General features: G+C 39.0%; 1 protein-coding gene across 1 annotated transcript in view; it reads right to left on the minus strand.

Annotated features, from left to right (window-relative positions):
• UACA (uveal autoantigen with coiled-coil domains and ankyrin repeats) overlaps positions 1-22,174 on the minus strand; it is an 87,709-nt gene extending 65,535 nt beyond the window's left edge. Inside the window, exon 1 of the mRNA XM_059056416.2 lies at positions 21,680-22,174. Coding sequence (XP_058912399.1) covers positions 21,680-21,760 — 81 coding nt within the window. The 5' untranslated portion in view covers positions 21,761-22,174. The remainder of the gene's footprint in view (positions 1-21,679) is intronic.
• Between the last annotated feature and the right edge of the window lie 205 nt (positions 22,175-22,379).

A 22,379-nucleotide genomic window follows, 5' to 3' on the forward strand; every position in this document is an offset into this window, starting at 1 on the left:
ACAGGCAGCTTTTGCTTAAGGACTGAATTGTACTTCTTTAGATTATGAATTGAATACATACCCATGGTTTTTAGAAAGAGCCAACAGTATAGAGAAGGGAATATAAAAAGGAAAAGCCTCCCTCCTCTTTCCTGGCATTTGGGGTGGCGGGAGTAACCCATAAAAGGAAAATTAATATTTATGTTTCTAAAAATTGTAAAAATATTATTTAACAAAGAGCAATATCCATAAAGTTTTTTCCTCACTTTAGTACATAAACGACGATTGTAATACAATTAGAAAATGCACATAATCAAAACAAATAGGTTACTTTAAAATTATTGGACATCGCATCACATAGAAATAATATGAAGCACTATAAACCTGATTGGTTCCATTTTAAATAGATATTTTTTCTGAACTTTATTGTCCACAGAGCAGATAAACTTATTTTGGCAACCTATTTATAAATTGTTTGAAATACTCCATCATGGTAGAAATATTTTCATTTCTAATACACTTTTCATCTGTCCTGCTCAGATTAAACTGGCTAAAATGAATATAATTGAGAAAATGTTCTCAGAAACTAAAAATTCCAAATATACATTAAGGTAGTGACATTTAATTTACTGAATACCTTCAAACTGTCCTAGAACTTCTACTTGATATGGACAGCTATCTCAGATGGTGGTTTTCAAGTCTTTTTAATTTCAGAAACTTTCTTCAAAGAAGTCCTGAAATAAACAAAGAAGAGGAGTCTCTCTTTGAAGGTAGGGTCCCTTTACTGGCTGTAGTCTTCCTTTGTCCTCTATCACCTGAAATACTCCACAGGGCAGCTCAGCCAGAATGTAGCAGGCAAGCGATCTGCACCAAAATGACCTGGTGCATGTGTTTATTCAACATGCAGAATGACACCACTCTAAATCTAAACCCATCCCTTAAAGTGTGCTCCAGGAATATCTTTGAGAACCCCATATTCCTGTACCCCTTAAACACAGGAAACTATTTTTAAGAGTTTAATGAAGAATTCGGTGTATACTTTTCCAATTAAAAAAAAAAAGCTCCACTAACCAAACTAGGATTATACTAATAGGCTGTCCTCCAACTTGCTTTTTTCACATAATGTATCCTGGATATCTTGACATATCACATATATGTAAATATGGAGATTTGTCACAATCTAAATGATAATTTCTAAAGATTTACAATTTTCTATAATCAGAGAAAATTTTAAAAAGGAATGAATAACAAATGTTTCACTTTTGCTATTTTTGTTATTTTGAGTACTTTGAATTGATTTTAGAATTTAATGTTGGGGATTATAATATTAATATTGTACTGGAAGATAACTTTATGGGATATACCCTTGGTTTGGGGTTTGGAAATTAACTGGAAGATTTCTAAATTGGTTAATTAGTTTAATTATAGTTTTCATGTTTTGGAAATATTTAATAACTCTTAAAAGCAATTTTGAATTTTTCACATATTTTACATCAGTTAAGTAGCTGTATATGAAGAATAATTTGAATTTGGCATGAATAAGTAGTTTTCAAATTAATTAGTATGCTTTAAGTATTATTTTATAGTCAAATTATAGCAAACTATTCTAACAATTGTATTTCACTATACAATTGGAATTAAGATATTTTGTATTGATTTTAATAAAATGGTGGCATATTCAACAGCTTTCAAATAATACTTTGTATTTGAGAAATTATGGAGCTTAGTTAAAATTCAATTTCTTTATTATCATCTTAACAGAGGACTGTAGTTATTTGTATTGCAGTGATTATTCTAATTGGAGTTAATAAATGCTTATGCTTATAACCTCTTGGCTGACAGTGACAGAGCTCATGACTTTGCTAAAGGCAGGGCTAGGCACTGTGTGTAATATGAGTTTCAGTTCACTGGCTCTCAAATGCTGCCTAGTGATACTCTCAGGCATTGTGAGAAGTATGAGGATGGCTCATATCCATTACCTTATTTTTCTGAGTTTCAAGGATGTTTAATGATGAGCAGATCTGGGTTCTAGAACAGTTGTGGTGCTTTAAAATCATTACTGCTCTGAGCTGACAGATGAATTTGAATAGGTGGCTATCAGGGCTCAGAATGTGAGAGTGTCTTGGAAGATTTTCTGTCCCTTTTGAATGTAGCAGGACCCTATTTGGGAACCACTTCCATATTGTGAATAAATTAAGAAGAGCAGAACATTTCATCCAAAGTCTTATATAAAGTATATACATTAAAGAGAAAAATAACTGTGTTCTCTTGAGGTCAAAATCTTAAACTTTATGTTACATTCTTTCTAATAAGTTTTATTCAGTTTTAAATTTGCACAGTATTTTTTCTATATTTAAAAACACTTGCTAAATCTACTTACTTGTATGTATGCATACAATATAATTTTTTAATATAAGATGGTTAGTTATTTTTAAAAGAATATCTTTTGTACTTCAACCACAGCCTTTTACTTAAAATGTAAGAATTTTTTTAAAAAAGAACAAGATCAGCCACAGTACTTAAACAGAAACCAAGCCACATTCAGAAGTTCACTCCTACAAATAAATAATTTGCTTAGACTTTTCCAGTAATATAGATATAACACAGCCTCAAACATTTTGTAATTTGTTATGCTCTGTTCACCTTTCTCCTGGAGTTATCCTTAATGTTTTGGGGGAAAGATGAGTTTAAATAGATCCATGAGTTTATTATTTTAAAAGGCCAATTCTTAAAAATTTCATTATTTCTCAAGTGAGAGTATACGGAAAATGCAGAAGAAAGTTTTTAAATGGTCTACAGTAAAATTAATTTATATTAATTAATGGCAATAAGAAGAACTATTATGGTTCTGTTTTGGAGGGGGTTTGTTTTGTTTTTGTTTTTGTTTCTGCATCCTGGACTATTAAATTAATCTACTAATTGGCCTCCCCACTTCTACCCTTGTCCCCCTTGTCTACTTGTAAGCTACAGTCTACTCTTCACACAGCAGTCAGAATACTTTTTAAAACATAAGTCAGATCATGTCACTCCTTTGCTTAAAACCCTCTAGTCGTTTGTATTCTTGCCATAAATATTTAACCTGAAAGTAATAATTAGGAAGAAGTCAAGCAAACCCAAATCGTGGGATGTTCTGTAAAAGGCAAACAAACAAAAAACTGGCCTACTGGACTCTTTAGATTGGGATCCAAACACAATCCAAAATCCTTACTAATATATGATCCGGACCCCCAAGAGATCACTGATAAAATTTCCTTCCACTTTCTCCCCTTCACTCACTTCACTCCAATCTTCATGGCCTCCCTGTCTTTGAATTATGAAGGCAGCAAATACAACCCCATCTCAAGGCTTTTTAACAAGACTTCTGCCTAGAATTATTAGTAATTAGAGGAAAAAGCAGACTCCATTTCCTCCAAAAAGCTTACTATATCACAATGTATCAGTTTTCTATTGCTGCAAAACCAAACACAGAGATTTAAAATAGCTACCATGTATTATTGCTCACGAGTCTACATGTCAACTGGGCAGTTCTGCTGTGCCGGGTGAGAGTGAGTCATCTCGGCTATGCATGTGTCTATAGTCAAATGGCCCAGCTGGTTGGAGGCTGACTGGTCTAAAATGGCCTCTTTCCCGTGTCTGGTGATTGGCTAGATGTCTGTTGGGACAATAGGAGCAACTGGTAACCAGCAGTCTAGCCAGGAAAGTGTGGGCTTGTTCACAAGAGAGAACAGAAGCATGAAAGGCCTTATGAGACCTAGGCTCAACATCATTTCCAACATATTCTATTGTCCAAAGCAGGGCACATGTACAACCTATATTCAAGAAGCAGGGAAATAGGCAAAGTCACATTACAAAGACTATGGATAGAGGGAAGGGTAGAGAATGCGGCCACTTTGTAATCAATCTACCACATATCATGACAAGAGCACTATTTCAAAATGCTGGTACATCTAAGATGTGGGGGTGAGGGGAATGAAAATATAAAGGATGATAAAAACTATACTTTGTTATAAATCCGATAAAGCATGGTTTCTCAACCTGCGCTCTATTCAAATTTTGCACCCGGTAAGTCTTTGTTGTGGAGGGCGTGTCCTATGCATTGCAGGACATTTAGCAGCATCCCTGGCATCTACCTACTAGATGCCAGTAGTACGCCCCCAAGCTGTAATAACAAAAAGGTCTCCAGATATTGCCAAATGTCTCTCAGGGAACAAAAATCACCTGTAGTTGCGAACCACTGCTACAGAGGAATGAATTAAGGTAAAGACAACTTGGTCTTATTCTTGCCAATATAACCTAATTTTACTTGAAAAGGCCGTTCAAATGATTCTAAAATGCAAACTTTACTCGCGGACATGTAAGATGTATACCAAAAATTCTTAACAGTTTACATATTAAAAATTTAAAACTTCATTGACAATCCTTAGATTCCTGCTAATTTAACCAAAAATATTACCAGATTTTTGAAGTCAATATGAAAGACGTTAATTGTCAGAAGTTCAACTAAACTAACAGTACTGGCTCTAGGATTTGGTGTGGTACATATATAAACCCCAGATTGGTCTATTATTTCTATTTTTATAACAAATAAAAATAGAAATAATAGAAATAAAAGAAATGGTGGTGTTTCTCTCCCAACCTCCAAATATAAAACTCTGTCTCAAAACTACAGTTCATGTCCAATCCTCCTCTCTTCCCATTTCAAGGCAATGGCAGTATACCTCCCAATTCCACCTTTGACTCTAGCACCGATTACCAATGTGAAACACTCCAAGAAAACCTCCGTAATAAACGACAGGAGTAGAAAGTCTCAATAAAAGAAGGAAGAAAACAACAAATCAGAACATCCCCTGGGCATATTGAAAACCTAGCAGTCATAGTCATGAAATATTTATTTATTGATCTAAACTGTTTTCACAGTACTTATGTTCATAAAATGCTATATACAAACCAAACTGCCTCAGATGCATAAACTAAATATTCTCTAACTTACATTCATGTACAAATCTGTGATAGCTCTGGCCAAGTGAGGTCACAGATACAAGAACCAATTTAAAGACACTTTCTGGATTCTCTGGGTGAAAAAATAATAGTCTCTCCTTCAGAGGAAAGAAAAGAAAATGGGATAACTTGCTAACCCAGTGATGCACCAATGACCAGGGCTGGGACCAGGGTAAGAGGAGTGAAGTGCTTATGGCACCAAATTTAAGGAAGGACTCACTCTAAGGGGCAGGCAATGAGCCAAAACATGAGGCAAGCACCTGCTTGCCTCCAGTCCATCAGGAATTGCACTTAACAGCAGAAACAGCACCCTGATTTCCGCATCCCCAAGGTCTGTCCTGTACTAAACCTTGGCACTTACACCTTACTCATCATCTCTGTGACCTGTCAAAGAACCACAGGGCCTGCCTAACCTGCTAGTCTGATGGTACCAAACAAGGAACCGGGGAACCCAGCAGAAAGAGTCACCCACACGTATACAATTGGAACACTTAAGTTTTGAAATAATGAAGGTTGGGAAAATGAGGCATTCCAGGAGCTCCAAAACTCTGTTCTTTATAAAGTTGGCCTTGCGTTTAAAAGTGGTTTATAATTTTTAAGCATGCGTATTCACACTTTCAATGGAAATGTTATCATTTTCAACATCTTTTCCCAATTACTGCTATTTAACTGAATCCATGTTATCACCCAGGAATGCTGAAAAGCAATAGTATAACTTGTGGTTAACAATGTTAGTTTTAATAAAGCACTTTCATACAAAAAATAACTATAGGATAGGGTTTCATCTTCAGGATGCAATACTATTCTTTTCCTGCTTATGGTCCTCTTCAATGCTAGTGAAGAGCAGACACAGGAAGTTTATCTTATAAGTTAGAATCAACAAAAACCCTACATGATGACCTCACTGCATAAAACGAGACACTTCATTTGTCTTAGAAGTACACCCAAACACACCACCACACCCAGCAGTGTTTGTCAAGGGTCTAAGTAGAGTTCCTTCCTCTTTTGTGACTCACCCTTTCCCACACTATCGAAACACTTCAACAGCAGGAACGCAATTAGATCTAAGCAATTAGGAAAACTGCTGTCCCATCTCCTCAATTGTGCATAGAAAAAGCTCTGATTAGTAGAGTTTAACTTGTACGACCCTTTGCAACAAAGCTCCTTATTAAGGCTAAATTACTTCAAGTGGCTTGAAAACAAGTAATATTTGGAACAAGGCCTTTCACATCTTTATTTTAAAAGCCATAATAAGCAATTTTAATCTACCTTTCCAATGGCCACGTCTTGACATCTACACAGAAACTCTTTTCCAAAACTGTGCAGGCCTGTGCGTTCCTCTCTACACAAGACAGCAAAAGCTATTTCCTCAGCAAATTAGTGATGTGGTGAATGTTAAGGAACATAGGGGTTTTAGTTTATTACCAACATGTTCTTTCTACCAATTATCTTAATTACATATATTTAATAATTAAACCAAGGGAAAACACTCATAAGCTTTTCACGTGTAACACTTGCCAGTAAGAGCCTTTCAGGGCTATGAACTTGCATGTTCTCAGTAATAAATTCCCAATTTATATGTTATAATTCCCAATTATAACAAAGAAATGGAAAATAAAAATTTCAGAATCGATAACTATGATCATCTTTGTATATCCCCCGCTGGTCTTTTCCCATGTGAATTTTTACATGACTATTATCAGGTTGTATCTATATTTTTTATTCTGATTTTTTTCACTTATAAGATTTTCATTTCTTCCATAGAATTTCTTCATATAGCAGTATAGACTATGGAAAAACAGTCCTGCATTTTCTACTGCCGTGTAAAAATTACTACAAACTTAGAGGCTTAAAAACACTTATTTATGAGTTCACAGGTCAGAAGTCCAAGTGGGGTTGACCGGGTTCTTTGCTTAGGGTCTCTCAAGGCCAAAATCAAGGTGCCAGCCAGGCTTGGGTTCTCACCTGGGAAGAATTTGCTTCCAGGCTCATTCAGATTATTGGTAGAATTCCATTCCCTGCAGTTATAGGTCTGAGGTCCCTGTTTCCTTCGTGGCTGTCAGCCCAGAGCCTCTCCCTCAGCTCCTCAAGTCCTCTCTCATTCCTTCTCACATGGCCCCATCCATCCTCAAGCCAGCAACAACATACCAAGTCCCTCCTGTCCTTCAAATCTCTCTGCCTTCCAATTCTGCTACAACACAGAGAAAAGTTTGTTTTTTAATTCTCATGTGATTAGAATAGGTCCACCTGGATAATTTCCCTTTTGTCTAACTTGAATTCCAGTGGTTAGTAACCTTAAATTACATCTGCAAAATCTCATTTACCATGTAATATAACATAACCATGGGCACAGTATCTCATCAAATTCAAAGTCCTGGAGATTAAGGTGGGAAACCCACCATATCTCTGTCACAATAGAAAATGTATTTCTAACTATGGATTATATAGTCAAAAAGCTTAAAGGTCATCTAGCCACTGGGCTAGAAAAGTTTAACGTCCTTTTAATCCTAAAATGCTAAAAAATCTAATTAAAAGCATTTTAATCCTAAATGCTAAAAAATCTAATATTTAAACATGTTAAAGAAATAAAGGGTAAGGTTATGTTAGTAAAGAAAATAAAATTACATGAATTTAAAAATTAGTCAAATTGAAAAAGGAGCTGAACTTTCCCCTACTTTAAAAAAAAAAAAGACATTTTTTGCAAAATCGTCACCTTTTGGAGCCAATTTTCTAGTTACACCAAAAGGCGAAGCATGAATGTGGAAACAAAGGTTAGCACCAAATCATAATGCCTGTGTGAAACAGAAGCGAAGAACTCTGAAACCAGGGACAATTTCTATAGTACAAAACTCTAGGTTGATTCTTGCTATAAAGAGTAGAGGACGGGACTTCCCTGGTGGCGCAGTGGTTAAGAATCTGCGTGCCAAGGCAGCGGACTCGGGTTTGAGCCCTAGTCTGGGAAGATCCCACATGTTGCGGAGCAACTAAGCCTGTGCACCACAACTACTGAGCCCACGTGCCACAACTACTGAAGCCCACATGCCTAGAGCCTGTACTCCTCAACAAGAGAAGCCACTGCCATGAGAAGCCTGGGTACCACCACAAAGAATAGCCCCCACTCACCACAACTAGAGAAAACCCACGCGCAGCAACAAAGACCCAACGCAGCCAAAAATAAAAATTAATTAATTAATTAAAAAGATAAAAAAGAGTAGAGGATGTAAATGGGCCAAATGAAAAACCTAGCTCATAGACTGGCTATTCTACCCAAGGTTCATTATGGAAAACTAAGACTAAGGATACAACCCTGGGATCAGGCTGGCAAGGCATTTCAGAGTGATTCGGCCACAACTGAATTTGGTATGAGATAGTCCCCATGCCCACTGCATAAATCGAGCTAAAAAAAAATAAAAAGGAAAGGGGAGGGAAAGGAAGGAAGGAACCAAACCAAACTGAACCAAATCTGGCATACAGAAGGTGCTAAATCAATATCTGTTGAATGAAAGTAGAATGTAATAGACCATAAATGTTTGTTAGCCTTCAGGAACTGCCCACCTCTGGACAAAGAAGAGAACTCTTTCTAAATCTCAGCTACTAATGGGCTAAACACTACTAATGGCCTGCCAATAGGCTGACACTGGGTCCAAGGTGGGGTGATCTTCAAGGGGACTGGATAGCAATTCCTGGGAGCGAAAGAAGAAAATGAGGGCAGACAATAAAAGTTTAAGACCAAAAAAAAGTCTGAGAAATATGAGTGGAAGTGAAATTTTTAGTCTCACAGTAACTGTAATTTATACAATGGCAAATATACAAGTAAATAGAATGTCCCTCAGCAGAATTCCAAAGACTTGTTCCCAGCAAAATAAGTGAGATTCTGCCTATTTGTATTAACCAGTGGAAAGAGTATATTGATAGCTATGAATGATACCACAGAATGAGAAGCTCATACAGTTGTAAATATAAAACACTAACTATAGCTTCAACTCTATCAAATGCACACATAACGTCTTCCTCAGGTGGCAAAACACTCTAAATCGAGGGTTCTTATTCACCTGTGCTTATAATGATCATTAGCATAGCAAGTTAAGCTTTCAAAAGTATTTTTCAAACAACATCATCGAACTTTGAGCTATTCATCCAAATTGACTATGAATCAGTGTACTTTAAAACAAGGCTAAGTTGCTACCATAGGAAGATGGAGACAGTGTTCTCCTCGCCCTTCTTGTGAGTTATTACCAACAGTCTGGGACTGTACCTTCCCCACACTGCATCAGGTGCAGGGGACTTAGTGGGACTTGCTCAAGACTAGCAGGCAAGGGCTCTGACCACTTTGTCTGTTGACTGTGTGGCTGGCAAGTCACGACTTCTCTGGGTCTCAGGTGACCCATGTTTCTCTAATGTATGCCTCTTTCTTCTCCATCCCTTCAAGCATTGTTATGATTCAGGCCCTCACTAATCCTTGCCTATACTAGGGTAGCACACTCATAAACAATCTGCCCACCTCAAATCCATCCTGAACAGAGCTACCACAGTAATCCATCTAATAAAACACTTTTGATCATATAATTCGCCACTTCGGCATACACAGGACAAAGTCCAACACTTACAGTGTGGCATATTTTAAGCCATTCCAAGATTTAACCCCAACCTCCCCTCCTGCCTACCTCCCCTTCAATCCCCTTGCCTATTATTTTGGTGGCAAAAAGGTAAGCTGACAATCCAATTGCCCCTTCCCCCAACTCTGACATTTCTCCTCTCCATGCCTCTGCTCTAGCAGTTCCCTCTGAAAGGAATTTCCTCCTTTCCTGGATCACTCCTACCCACTTCTTTTAAGTTTCAGATTAAGAGCCTCATCCTGCAGACTGGTGGTTGCCAGGGGGCAGGGGAGTTGGGAAGCAACTGCTTAAGGCATACAGGGTTTTCTTCTGGAGTAATAAAAAAGTTTTGGAACCAGACAGAGATGGTGCTTACACAATACTGTTAATATATGATATGCCACTGAATTGTTCACTTTAAAATGATTACTCTTATGTTATACGAATCTCACCTCAATTTAAAAAAGAAAAAAAAAATAAAAGCTGCAGCGGCAGCTCCCCCTGCAAAAAGACCTTCACCAACTCCTCTGCCCCAGATTGGATCAGCACCTTGTACATTCCTCTATCACAGCAGTTATTACTTTATATTATCCATTTATAGAGCTCCCATACAGTATTTTGAGCCTCTTTATCTTTCTCATCTTCTCATCCCCCAGTGCTTGCCTAGGCCCTCAAGAAATTTTTTTTTAATAAATAAAAAAAATAGAGATACCATTTACCTCCCTTGGGGCAAAAGGCTAGGGCAGATGATCTTTTGAAGATCTAGGTTATATAAAAGCCTATAAGAGGGCTTCCCTGGTGGCGCAGTGGTTAAGTATTCGCCTGCCCATGCAGGGGACACGGGTTCGAGCCCTGCTCCGGGAAGATCCCACATGCTGCGGAGCAACTAAGCCCGTGTGCCACAACTCTTGAGCCTGCACTCTAAAGCCCGCGAAGCCCACACACCACAACGATGAGTAGCCCCTGCTTGCCACATTTAGAGAAAAGCCCACTCGCAGCAATGAAGACCCAACACAGCCAAGAAAAAAATAAATAAATTTTTTAAAAGCCTATGAGAGCATGTGTTAATTGGAAAGAAAAAGATCAGGAAAGACTGCTATTTATCTGGTTATAAAGGATAAAAATGGAATGACCTCTGGTGAGATTTTTTCTGTGAGTAATAGTAAGAACTAACATTTACTGAGCTAACTGCAATTATTAACCCCATTTCCCAAATAAGGAAACAAATATATTTAAGTAACTTGCCCAAGGTCATAAAGCTGGTTACTGGGAGCAGCAAGATTCAAGTCCAAGTCGTCCAGACTGCAGACCTTGACCCTTTAACACTAACACACCAACCTGCCCCTTCACACTGCTTCAGGCATAGTTTCAAGAGCTATGAACGGACAGTCTTTGGGCCACAGTGTGCCTTTTCTAAGGTTGAGAAAACACTCCATTTTCCACATTTATCTATTTATCCATTGCCATGAATGTTGTTTACATTTCATAGTGTTTTTAAAATACAAAATGTTAATTTTTTAAAAGAATCCAACAGTCAAAAAAAAGAGGTAAATCATAAAGTAGATGTCCCATTAAAAAGACCTCTCACATGTCAATCAGCAAGTGTTTATGGGCTATTCCTCATGTACACAGCAGAAAAGATCAGAGTATGCCAGCCTCACTAGAACCACACACACAAAGACTTCCCCACCGGAGACTCATTTTCATGGTACCCCAACCTCTGCACAGGGTAAGTATCTTGTGGATAAGAAAACCATGGAATAACAAAAACCAGCTAGAAGAAAAATTACACATTCACTTTTCTTTTTTTTTTTTTTTTTTTTTTGCGGTACGCGGGCCTCTCACTGTTGTGGCCTCTCCCGTTGCGGAGCACAGGCTCTGGACGCGCAGGCTCAGCGGCCATGGCTCACGGGCCCAGCCGCTCCGCGGCATGTGGGATCTTCCCGGACCTGGGCACGAACCCGTGTCCCCTGCACCGCAGGCGAACTCTCAACCACTGCGCCACCAGGGAAGCCCCATTCACTTTTTTAGTTGAGAAAGTATGATTGTTTTATGTCCTTTCCCCCCCACCTTTAATAATGCCACAATCTGGTAAGAAAAAAATTAACCAAAAGTCAATGAGATTTTTAAAAATATATTTGTGCATCTGAAAGGGAAAACTTTACTACAGAGGTAATGTCAAGCCTTGACAACATATCAGTAAGGTCAATATTAAAAACATATCATTTCCCCCCACCCCAAAAAGCATATACCCTTTTAGACACACATGTATACACGTGCACACACACACACAAACACACACACCCCTCTCCAGAGAGTAAGCCAACAATTTTTAGTTCTATTGGATTCTCAGGACTTACTTTACCCATATATCCTCCATCTAATGCTAAAACCAAGGATGATGGGATAATATACTGGGTGAACATACAAATATACACAACAACAAAAGGCAAAAGGGATACAATATGACAGTATTAATATCAAACAATGTAGAATTCAAGACAAAAGTTATAATGGGACAAATTACAGATTTTTATAATCACTAGTTACACTTTAAAAGAATATAAAGTAGCCAGGAAACTTAATGTATCAATTATCACAAAATTAAGTACATAAAGCAAAAACTGTTTGAAATATACAGGTGAGAGGAGAAAAACACAACTATAGTGAAAGACACACTTCTCTCAAAGCTACAATAGGCCAAAAAATAGCAAAAATAAAGATATAAAGCTCTTAAAGATCAATATGAACAAGGCATCAACAAAAAAAGGGTCAAATAACATGAATAGACAATTCTTAAAACAAGAAGTGAAAGTGCCAATAAGCATAAAATATCATCACACTCCCTAGAAATTAAAAACACAGATTAAAGCATTAAATTTTTTGGTTCATAAATATGTTTTAAATAATAGCATCCATTACTGGAAAGGTGTGTGGAATGCAACAATTTTATACACTGCTGGATGGAACACAAATTGGTTTTGAGACTTACCATAAAAGGCCTTCCTTTTGCCCAAACACCCCACCTCACAATTTATTTGGTCTTTGGCTTAAGGTACAAATCCCATAGCTTTAAATTTTAAATTATATCAGTTCACAGTGGTTAAGGATACGGGTTCCAGAGTCAAGCCACCTTGCTCTCCACTTATTAGCGATAGAACCTTGGGCAAGTCAATTATTTAAGTGCCATCTATAAAATGATGGCAATAGTACCCACTTCTTAGAGTTGCTGTGAGGATTATGTGAGTTCATGTAGAGCACTTAGAACAATGCCTGGGACATACATGCTCAAAAAATATTGGCTATTGGCACTTGGACTTCTTATAAGTTATTTCTTTTTAAGTAAATTCACTAGCATTTACTGAGTTCTCCTAATGGGACATTTGTATCTGCTCAAGTCATTTCAAATTACTTGTAATTTTAAGTACAAAGTTTCTTAGAATCAAATATGATTCAAAAAGACATACATATCATTACTGCGGCATTAAGGTAATTAAATGCTGACTAAATAACAAAGAGGCACTATGAAATCTTTAAAAATAGCCTAACCTGTGGTCTATAATCTGGTGAATAGAATTACAATTGACTTGTTTTGTTCTTTATCTTCAACTATATTTTGTTTTCTACAATGAGCATGTATGATTTTATGGGGGAAAAAAAAGATTTTTAAAAACAACAGATAGCCACTTATCCTCATTGGTTCAGTCAGGAATCTACTCTCTCAAGGGCACTTGCCAGTCTGATTCAATTAAATAAATACAGTTCATCAAATCCCATCCTTGGTCAGAGTTTTAGTCACTCAACTGTATGGGTTCATGTTTTACACTTCATTTTGGAGACTATATTATGTGGAAAAAAATTAGTCCACATCAATAATATTCAGGATTCCTGAGAATAAAAAAAAAGTCCAACAGACAAAACTGCTTTTATAACTATAAACAAGTGAGTTTACTCTTGTGTTTTTGTACTATATTTTTAAACCTGGAAGAGCTATTACTCTTTCTAACTATACAAAAGCTATATAAAGCTTTTAATTGCTTTATGATTTAGGAAAAGGCAATATGCATGTATTAGCCTATCATTCTGCTTATAATTTCAGGAAGTACATTTCAATGATCTATTTTTAGGCAAATTGCCTACAGAAATCAATTTGACTTCTCTTGCATAGATAAGCTCATGCAGGTGGAAATTTTCAACAATCTGTTATATCCCTTATGTGAGATTAGACAAATGCTTGCATAATCTGTAACAGGACAGTAAAGGTTTCCATATGATAAGAGATGAAACAGAGAATACGTGAGTCATGTTTAAATCTAATATTCTGGGATCTAGATTTCTTCACCAAGTCTACAACCATAAGTTAAACAGGGTTAATGAGAACAAAATTTTGCTGTCTAATTTAGCTAATTCTAGGGGGGAGGGGATAAGAGGGAAAATGAACCTGTTAAGTTATTAACAGGATAATTTCTGAAGATGAAACTTTACTAACTCCAGTCAGAGATCTCTCTAAATGACAGTTTAAACTTGTCAAGGAATTCAAAGTTTTAATTCAAGGTAAAAAACAAAAAGGAAAGAAAAATCTTCCTTTGACTATCCCCCAAAGCTGTCACGCTATAACTCCTTACTTTCACTGAAATTCTTGTCAATAACTCATCTGCACCATCCCTTACCAGAACACCAAAGTTTTTTTTCAAACCAGATGCTCCCACAATAGGCAATATCATTTCACAGCTCCACACCATTATGCTCACTTCTCTTTTGCCTGCAGTGCCCTTCGAACTGTCTGTCTGGCCCAGGTTCAAGCTTCTCCTTTCTACCTTTATCCCTGACCCTACCCTACACATCTGTGCTCTCACAGCAATTTATACACACCTATTGATATATTATGGCTCTTAACATACTGTAGTATTGTTATTTTATGTCTAGCTCTCTTAAAATTCATGAAGGCCATGACTTGATCTTTCCTATTATAGAAACTTTAGAACATATACAAAATAATATCACAAAAGTAAATACAGTAGTATCATTACCCAACCAGCTATAATAATTATTAACTCACAACTAATCCTATTTCAACTATACCCCACACTTACTTCTCCCACCCACCCACAGATTATTTTGAAGCAAATTCCAGACTTCACATCATTTCACCTGTAAATAGCATACTTTTAAATGTTTCCCTGAAAGACAAACCTCTTAATAAACATAACCCCATTACTACCATTGTCACACTTAAATCTTTAAAATAATAATTCCATAATATCAACACAAATCCAGTTGGGGTTTACATTTCCTCAATTGTCTTATAAACTTTTATTTTTACAATTATTTAATCAGGGTCAAATGAAGTCTACCATTGTGATTAGTTAATATGTCTCCTAAATCTCTCTTAATATCTAGATTTCTCCTCCATTTTTTTCTTCTTCTTATAATGTATTTTTGAAAAAACTAGGCCATTTGTTCTAGAGTTTCCCACGATTAGAATTTTGCTCATTGCATCCCCATGTTTCTCTGTCCTCTGTATTTTCTGTAAAATGGTGGTTCACTCTAGAGGCCTATCATATTCAGGTTTGGCTTTTTTGGCAAGACTATTACTTAGTAGAAATGAATATTTCCATCAGGAGATAAATTATGTCCAACTGTCTTTTTTTTTTTGAGACATTAGTAGCTACTCATAAATGACTGCCTGGATTCTATAGCCATTAATTCATGGGGAGCTGTAAAATTGTGATATACTAATTCTATCGTCCCTTCTTCATCTATTAGCTGGGGTAAATACCTTTTATAAAAAAGAAACTTCCCCTTATTGAGTATTTGGTTACCCTGAGAAAAAGCCCAAGTTTCATTCTTTCTCTTTATTTTCTGGATCTTAAAAAAACACATTAGGCTTCCCTGGTGGCGCAGTGTTTGAGAGTCCGCCTGCCGATGCAGGACCGGGTTCAGGCCCCGGTCCGGGAAGATCCCACATGCCGTGGAGCAGCTGGGCCCGTGAGCCATGGCTGCTGAGCCTGCGCGTCCGGAGCCTGTGCTCCGCAGCGGGAGAGGCCACAACAGTGAGAGGCCCGCGTACCGAAAAAAAAAAAAGAACACGTCAGTTCTTTACTATGAACTCAAAGATTTATTAAAGAATTCAGACCACTGCCGTATTATCCTTATTGATGATCAAACAGTCCCCATCACTGGTCGCCTCTTCAAGTTGGCTCCCTCTCAAGTCCTGATCTTTGATAATGTCTTTGTCTTCTAATGTGACAAAGGATGCCATGCTCATCTTGCACATTTTCTGCTCCCAACTTGGAATTATGCATTTCTTCAAAGATGACCAATTATTAATTCAGTCTTGAGCCTAGCTCATGTGTGCCATAAATGCTTCCCAAACTAAACAAGGCAACTGCCTTATTATGAAACTAATGATTTTAAATTTGAAAAATGTGTATGATGCACAATAAATAAATGCACAATTACTCCATTCTTATTAAAAGAAGTAATTAAAATGCTTAACTACTCATCATTTAAATTCTTGGACTCATTATGTACTAAAAGACATACGAAAGCAACTCAACCCTTCTGCTCTGGTATTATAATAAAGTTCAGCAATTAAAGTCAGCATGATGACCTGGGCAAAACTGTTGCTGGGCTGAAATCCAGAAGTATAAAAAGAGGGCTTCTTTATTGTGATCTTCCTTCAAGAACCACAAGAAATACAACGCAGGGGTAACCCTAGGAAACTGTCTGAATAAAGCTTTAATTAAGGTAAACATTTTAATTAAAGGTTGGCATCTTTAATGAAAATGAGTAAACACTGCTCAACTAAGTTTCATGAGCTTAAACTAAACATAACTATTTGTGATCTTAACTTTCACATTACCACAAAATCATCAATATAAGAATAACAATAACACCCTTTCAAACACGCCCATATCCCTGAGTGGAAAACAAATGCTTCATTCTCAAAATCACAACTAAAACAAAGTCATATTTAATCCTTTATGCTTTCTAAATATCTCAAACTTCTACTCTTTGTGGGAACCAAAAGAAGATTTTAAAGATTTTTCAGTTGCTATATTTGTAACTCTAAATTCTTTTAGAAATACCGAAATTTTTTTTTCAGGGTACTGAGACATTACGAAGATGCTTTAGAACTTATTTGGTTGCTGATTTATAAAATTTATTGCCCCATTTTAACAGAAGCCTAAAGAAAGGGCAGCAAAAATAATCACTGCAGAAGCTCCCAGGTCAGAGATTACCAGTATAGGTACAATTTAAAGTGGAACCCCCTTCCAAAATGTCTCCCTGCAATACTGCTTTGCAGTTTAATTACTACTCAAATTTCCTAATCTGAACTAGGTGAAAATGAAACAAGCCTATTCTCACTGTACATATAACTGTACACATAACTGACTGTATATATAATTGACTAGATCTGAAATAGCATTTACAGTCATTTTTTTTTTTAATTACCACTCTTACTTTTTTTTTGGCTGCGTTTGGGTCGCCGTTGCTGCATGTGGGTGTTCTCTAGTTGTAGCGAGTAGGGGCTACTCTTCATTGTGGTGTGCAAGCTTCTCATTGCAGTGGCTTTTCTTGTTACAGAGCACGGGCTCTAGGCTTCAGTATGTGCAGTATGCAGGCTCAGTAGTTGCAGCTTGCAGGCTCTAGAGCACAGGCTCAGTAGTTGTGGCGCTCAGGCTTAGTTGCTCTGCGGCATGTGGGATTTTCCCAGACCAGAGATCAAACCGGTGACCCCTGTATTGGCAGGAGGATTCTCAACCACTGTGCCACCAAGGAAGTCCCTACAGTCATTTAATTATCCCTTTCAGAAACCTGAAGCTCCAATTTAGAAATTAAAAATAAATCTAACAACAAAAATTGTCTTATTTTATGATCAAAAGCTGCAGCTATCTCCAGATTTAGCTAGTAAAGACTCTCAAATGTATTCTATGCACAACTTATAATTGTGAACTATATTTATTTATATGTGTATAAACACACTCCCATTTAGTGAACTCTAAACTCATTGACATATTTATAACCACAGTACTACTCAGAATATTTAAAATGCCTTATATAACATATAATTATAATTTAGCATGTTAGTTAATATGCTATATTTCACATATGATAATATCATAAAATATTTACATACCTCAGTCTATTTCTAATGTGTCTCCAGATAAGCTTAAATAAATACATGAAGAAAACTATTTATGAAATACACATTTTAAAATTTTTTCTCAAAGTTGTACAAATCGTTATCATTTCCCTGATGATTAAATGAATGCTTTAAGATTCAAAACAGGCAGCCACGAGGGGAAAGTGGAAGAGAAAAAAGCAAGATGTATACCTCTTACCTTATACCAGAATAAATTCTATATGGATTAGACAGTTAAATGTAAAAAAAAAAAAAAATGAAACAACGAAAAACTAGACGAAACCAGGGAGATTTTTCTTTTCTTTTTTTTTTTTTTTGCTTAATATTGCAGAGTGGAAAGCCAAGATATAACATAAAGTTAAAAAGTCACAAAATAAAAGGTTGATAAATTTAATTGTACAAAAATAACTACACTCTGCATAGCAAAAGCCACAATAAACAAAGTCATACAACAAACAACCAATTAAGAAAAAACATTCATATTAAAAAGGCTAGGGCTTCCCTCGTGGTGCAGTAGTTAAGAATCTGCCTGTCAATGCAGGGCACACGAGTTCGAGCCCTGGTCCAGGAAGATCCCACATGCCGCAGAGCAACTAAGCCTGTGCCACAACTACTGAGCCTGCACTCTGGAGACCATGCGCCACAACTACTGAAGCCCGCGCGCCTAGAGCCTGTACTCTGCAACAAGAGAAGCCCACGCACTGCAACAAAGAGTAGCCCCCGCTCACCGCAACTAGAGAAAGCCTGCGTGCAGCAACAAAGACCCAATGCAGCCAAAAATAAATTAATTAATTTTTTAAAATAAAATAAAAGGTTAATTTCCCTGATAAAAAGTACATACAAATGAATAGGAAAGAAATCAACAACCAAATAGAAAAATAGAAAGGGTAAACTGTTCACAGAAAAGAACACGGAAGGAGCTTTTAAAAACATAAAAAGAGGGCTTCCCTGGTGGCGCAGTGGTTGAGAGTCCGCCTGCCGATGCAGGGGACACGGGTTCGTGCCCCGGTCTGGGAGGATCCCACATGCCGCGGAGCGGCTGGGACCGTGAGCCATGGCCGCTGAGCCTGCGCGTCGGGAGCCTATGCTCTGCAACGGGAGAGGCCATAACAGTGAGAGGCCCATGTACCGCAAAAAAAAAAAAAAAAAAAAAAAACATAAAAAGATACTCAACTTCACCCATAATAAAAGAAATACAAATTCAAACTATCCTGAGATACCGTATTTACCTATCAGGCTGGCAAAACCTAAAAATCTGAGCGAACTTTAAAGTAAAGCATGGGAAGTGATAATTGCTCACACATTGGGTATATGATGCACAGAGGAAATTTAACATTCTTTAAAATTATATATGTACATATCCTTTAACCCACCAATCCCACTTTTAGGAACTGATCCTACAAGTATATACACACACACACACACACTTGAAATATATACAGGTTTATGCATCATAGCATTTTTTTATTATAGCAAAAGATTCGAATGGGGATGCTCTGAAAGGGCCTAAATACTGGAGTTTAAAAAAATATATGGAACAGCGGGTACAATGTGTTACCATTTCTATAAAGGGTGAATACTTGTATTAATATTTGCTTGTATATGCTAAACTCTCTCTGGAGGGATATGCAAGCAATTGATAACACCATTGGCCTCTGAGGAACGGTGGGGGGCAGGCAGAAAAACTGAAGGACACAGGTGGGAGAGGGGCTTTTTGCTGTAAATAATTTTGTTTCTTTTAAATATTAAACCATGTGCTATGTTATCTATTCAAACGCAAATAAATAAAATTTAAATATTTTTGAAGGCAAAAAGATTTTTTAAAAGATGCTGAGGGCTTCCCTGGTGGCGCAGTGGTTGAGAGTCCACCTGCCGATGCAGGGGACCCGGGTTCGTGCCCCGGTCGGGGAAGATCCCACATGCCGCGGAGCGGCTGGGCCCGTGAGCCATGGCCGCTGAGCCTGCGCGTCCGGAGCCTGTGCTCCGCAACGGGAGAGGCCGCAACAGTGAGAGGCCCGCGTACCGCAAAAAAAAAAAAAAAAAGATGCTCAGTCATAACGATACATACACATGTGACCAAACAGGACATTAGAGATTATGGTTTATAGACTGAAAAGCAGAAGGAATCTATTTCCCTTGTACACGTGTTGTACTCTATCAATGCTTGGTTTGGTTTTATTAGTCATCACACTCATTTATTTTCATTTGAATATTTTACAAAATTTATTTGAATATTTAACTAATACTGAGAGATGTTCACTTTTTCTAAGCAGGTGGATTCTATTTTTTTATACCATATATTTATTTTTATTTTTATGCCATTATTTTAAGAATGCTCAGTGTAACAAATGCTGAAGATTTAAGCTCAGAGATGCACTTCATGTGCCAAATGTATAAAGTGCAAACTGGCATATGCTGATAATACCAATAACAACTACTCTGCATTTCTAGAAGAGAAAACAGGCTAAAATGAAGGTGTACAAACCTAGAAATGGGGTGTGAATCCTTGTGCAAACCAAACGGGTATAATACTGTGAATAATCCTAGAAAAGTATATCTTTAAAGCTGAAAACAACCTGCACTACAAAGAAGTTGAATCTTTAACTCAACTACCTATAGCGACCTCTGATATCACTAAATGACGTTTCTGCCAATTATTTTAAAAAATAATGTGAAAGTAATCATTCCTTCTATGGGCTAATTAAACAATTTCATGCTTTACTAAACAATATCAAATCATCAAATATCATGCGATCTGAAGCTATCCCTTTTTTTTGTTTGTTTTTTTCAGTTGGGAATTAAAGAGCCAAGTTTCGCCAAAATTTCCTTTAAGTCCAAGTAAAATCATCCTAGAAGTAGTCAGGTGAGGAGAAAGGCACAATTCTGAATTCACTCAAAAGCCAAAGCAGATTAATTAGTATTATAAAAAGCATATAATCATTGGGTAAAACCTACGTAAACTTATTAAGGTCCGTTTTAATTACTCCAAATGGGCAACCAGGCATTTTGAGCATTACATCTCGTTTACGTTTCTGACTCTTCCAAGACTTTTAAAATAACGTTTATTCTAATAATATAGAATGTTGGTGATATGGCCAACTCTTCTAACTTGCCAAATTATCTAAATCCCACATCTGCAGTCAGGCTGTTTCTCAAGATTTCTGTTCTCCTGCCAACTTAAGAGAGGCCCTGAGAACTTATTAGCGTGCACACTGAGGCCGGGCTGCAGATCTGTGCCGAATGGAGGTCTACACGGGTCTGTCCCACAGGTGAGACTTACACGGTCCACAGGACAACCACCTTCACTTCCAGGGTCACCACCTATTGGGGGCGTTGTCTTTACAACTACGCCCGATTCCATCTGCCTCTCTCAGAAATCAAACTTTCCCAGGGACCTCGCGACAGCGTCCAGAACAAGACGTCCGCCCAGCCCGGCAGCGCTCACCCACGGAAGGTCCGGAGTACGGGCGGGGCGGCGCCAGGTCCACTGCCGTGCCCACCTGGACTACGGGGCTCCAAGCCCCCGCCCGGCCCGCAGCTCCGGGGACAGAGGGGTGCCCGCCTGGGCCCCGCGGAATCGCGCCGGGTCAGAGCGCGCGTGGGATGCGGGGGCCAGCCTGGGAGAAGGGAGGGACTAGGGTTGCCGGGGAAGGGCCGGGGTGGGGGACAACCCCGAAAACCGAATTGAGGAGGAGGGCGCGATCCAATCCCGAAGGCCAGGAACTGGGACACCCCGGGATGAGGAGCAGGAAAGGGATCCGTCGAGGCCCGGGGGCGGCGATGGGCAGGGTCCCCAGGGTCTCCGGGCCGACGCGGAGCCCTGGCCAGAAGAGGGAGGAGGAGTTGCCGGGGCCGACCCAGCGGGACGCTCTGAGGCAAAGCCGAGCAGAGGAGGACTCCGCGGCTCGCGGGAGGGCAGCGCCGGGAGTCCGGGGCGCCCACGGGCCGGGGGACTCACCGCGCTGGCGGCGGCGGCGGCGCCGGACGACGCGGGGCTGGACGCGTCCTGCCTCCTCAGGCGGGACTTGAGGCTCTTCATGGCCAAGTCCTGGCAGTCCCTCTCCCGCTGAGCGCGGCGCGTCTGATCCGCGCGCGAACCGTAGAGTCTGAGGGCTGCAAGCGCGCAGAGGAGGCGGCAGCGCTGGCTATCCCGGCCCCACCTGCCTGCCACCTGGGGGCCCCCGGCGGCTGTCGGCCCCTGGTGGCTGTCGGCCCAGGGCCTGCGGCGCGGCTCCCCTCCCACAGCCAATCCGCCTGCGACCTGGCTGGGATGGGGCCGATCCAGACCAATAGGAATCCTGGAAGGGGGAGGGACTTCCCTTTCAAACTTAATAACACCCTTCCTCTCCCTGCGGGAGAAAAAGTTTGGAACTTCTGATAGGGGAGTGGCAGAGGTGGGCGGCCAGCGGTCTGGAGAGACGCAAGAGGCAGGCTCCAGGCCATCGGCGCCCGCCTACCCGGGTGATGGAGCCTCAGGTCTAGAGAGAGCATGGGGTCCATCCTACACCAGCTCTCATCTTCCCGGACTCCCTTCCTCTTCCCACCCACGTGCTCTTTCCCAAGTAGAGTTCCCTTCCTTCCGTCTGATCCCAGAAAGCACTCCTGGTCACCTGCACACACACCGGCTTTCAAGAGCAACTTCCCTTACATCTGCTGAT

The sequence above is a fragment of the Kogia breviceps genome, chromosome 3 (genome assembly GCF_026419965.1).
Source record: "Kogia breviceps isolate mKogBre1 chromosome 3, mKogBre1 haplotype 1, whole genome shotgun sequence".
NCBI lineage: Eukaryota > Metazoa > Chordata > Mammalia > Artiodactyla > Physeteridae > Kogia > Kogia breviceps.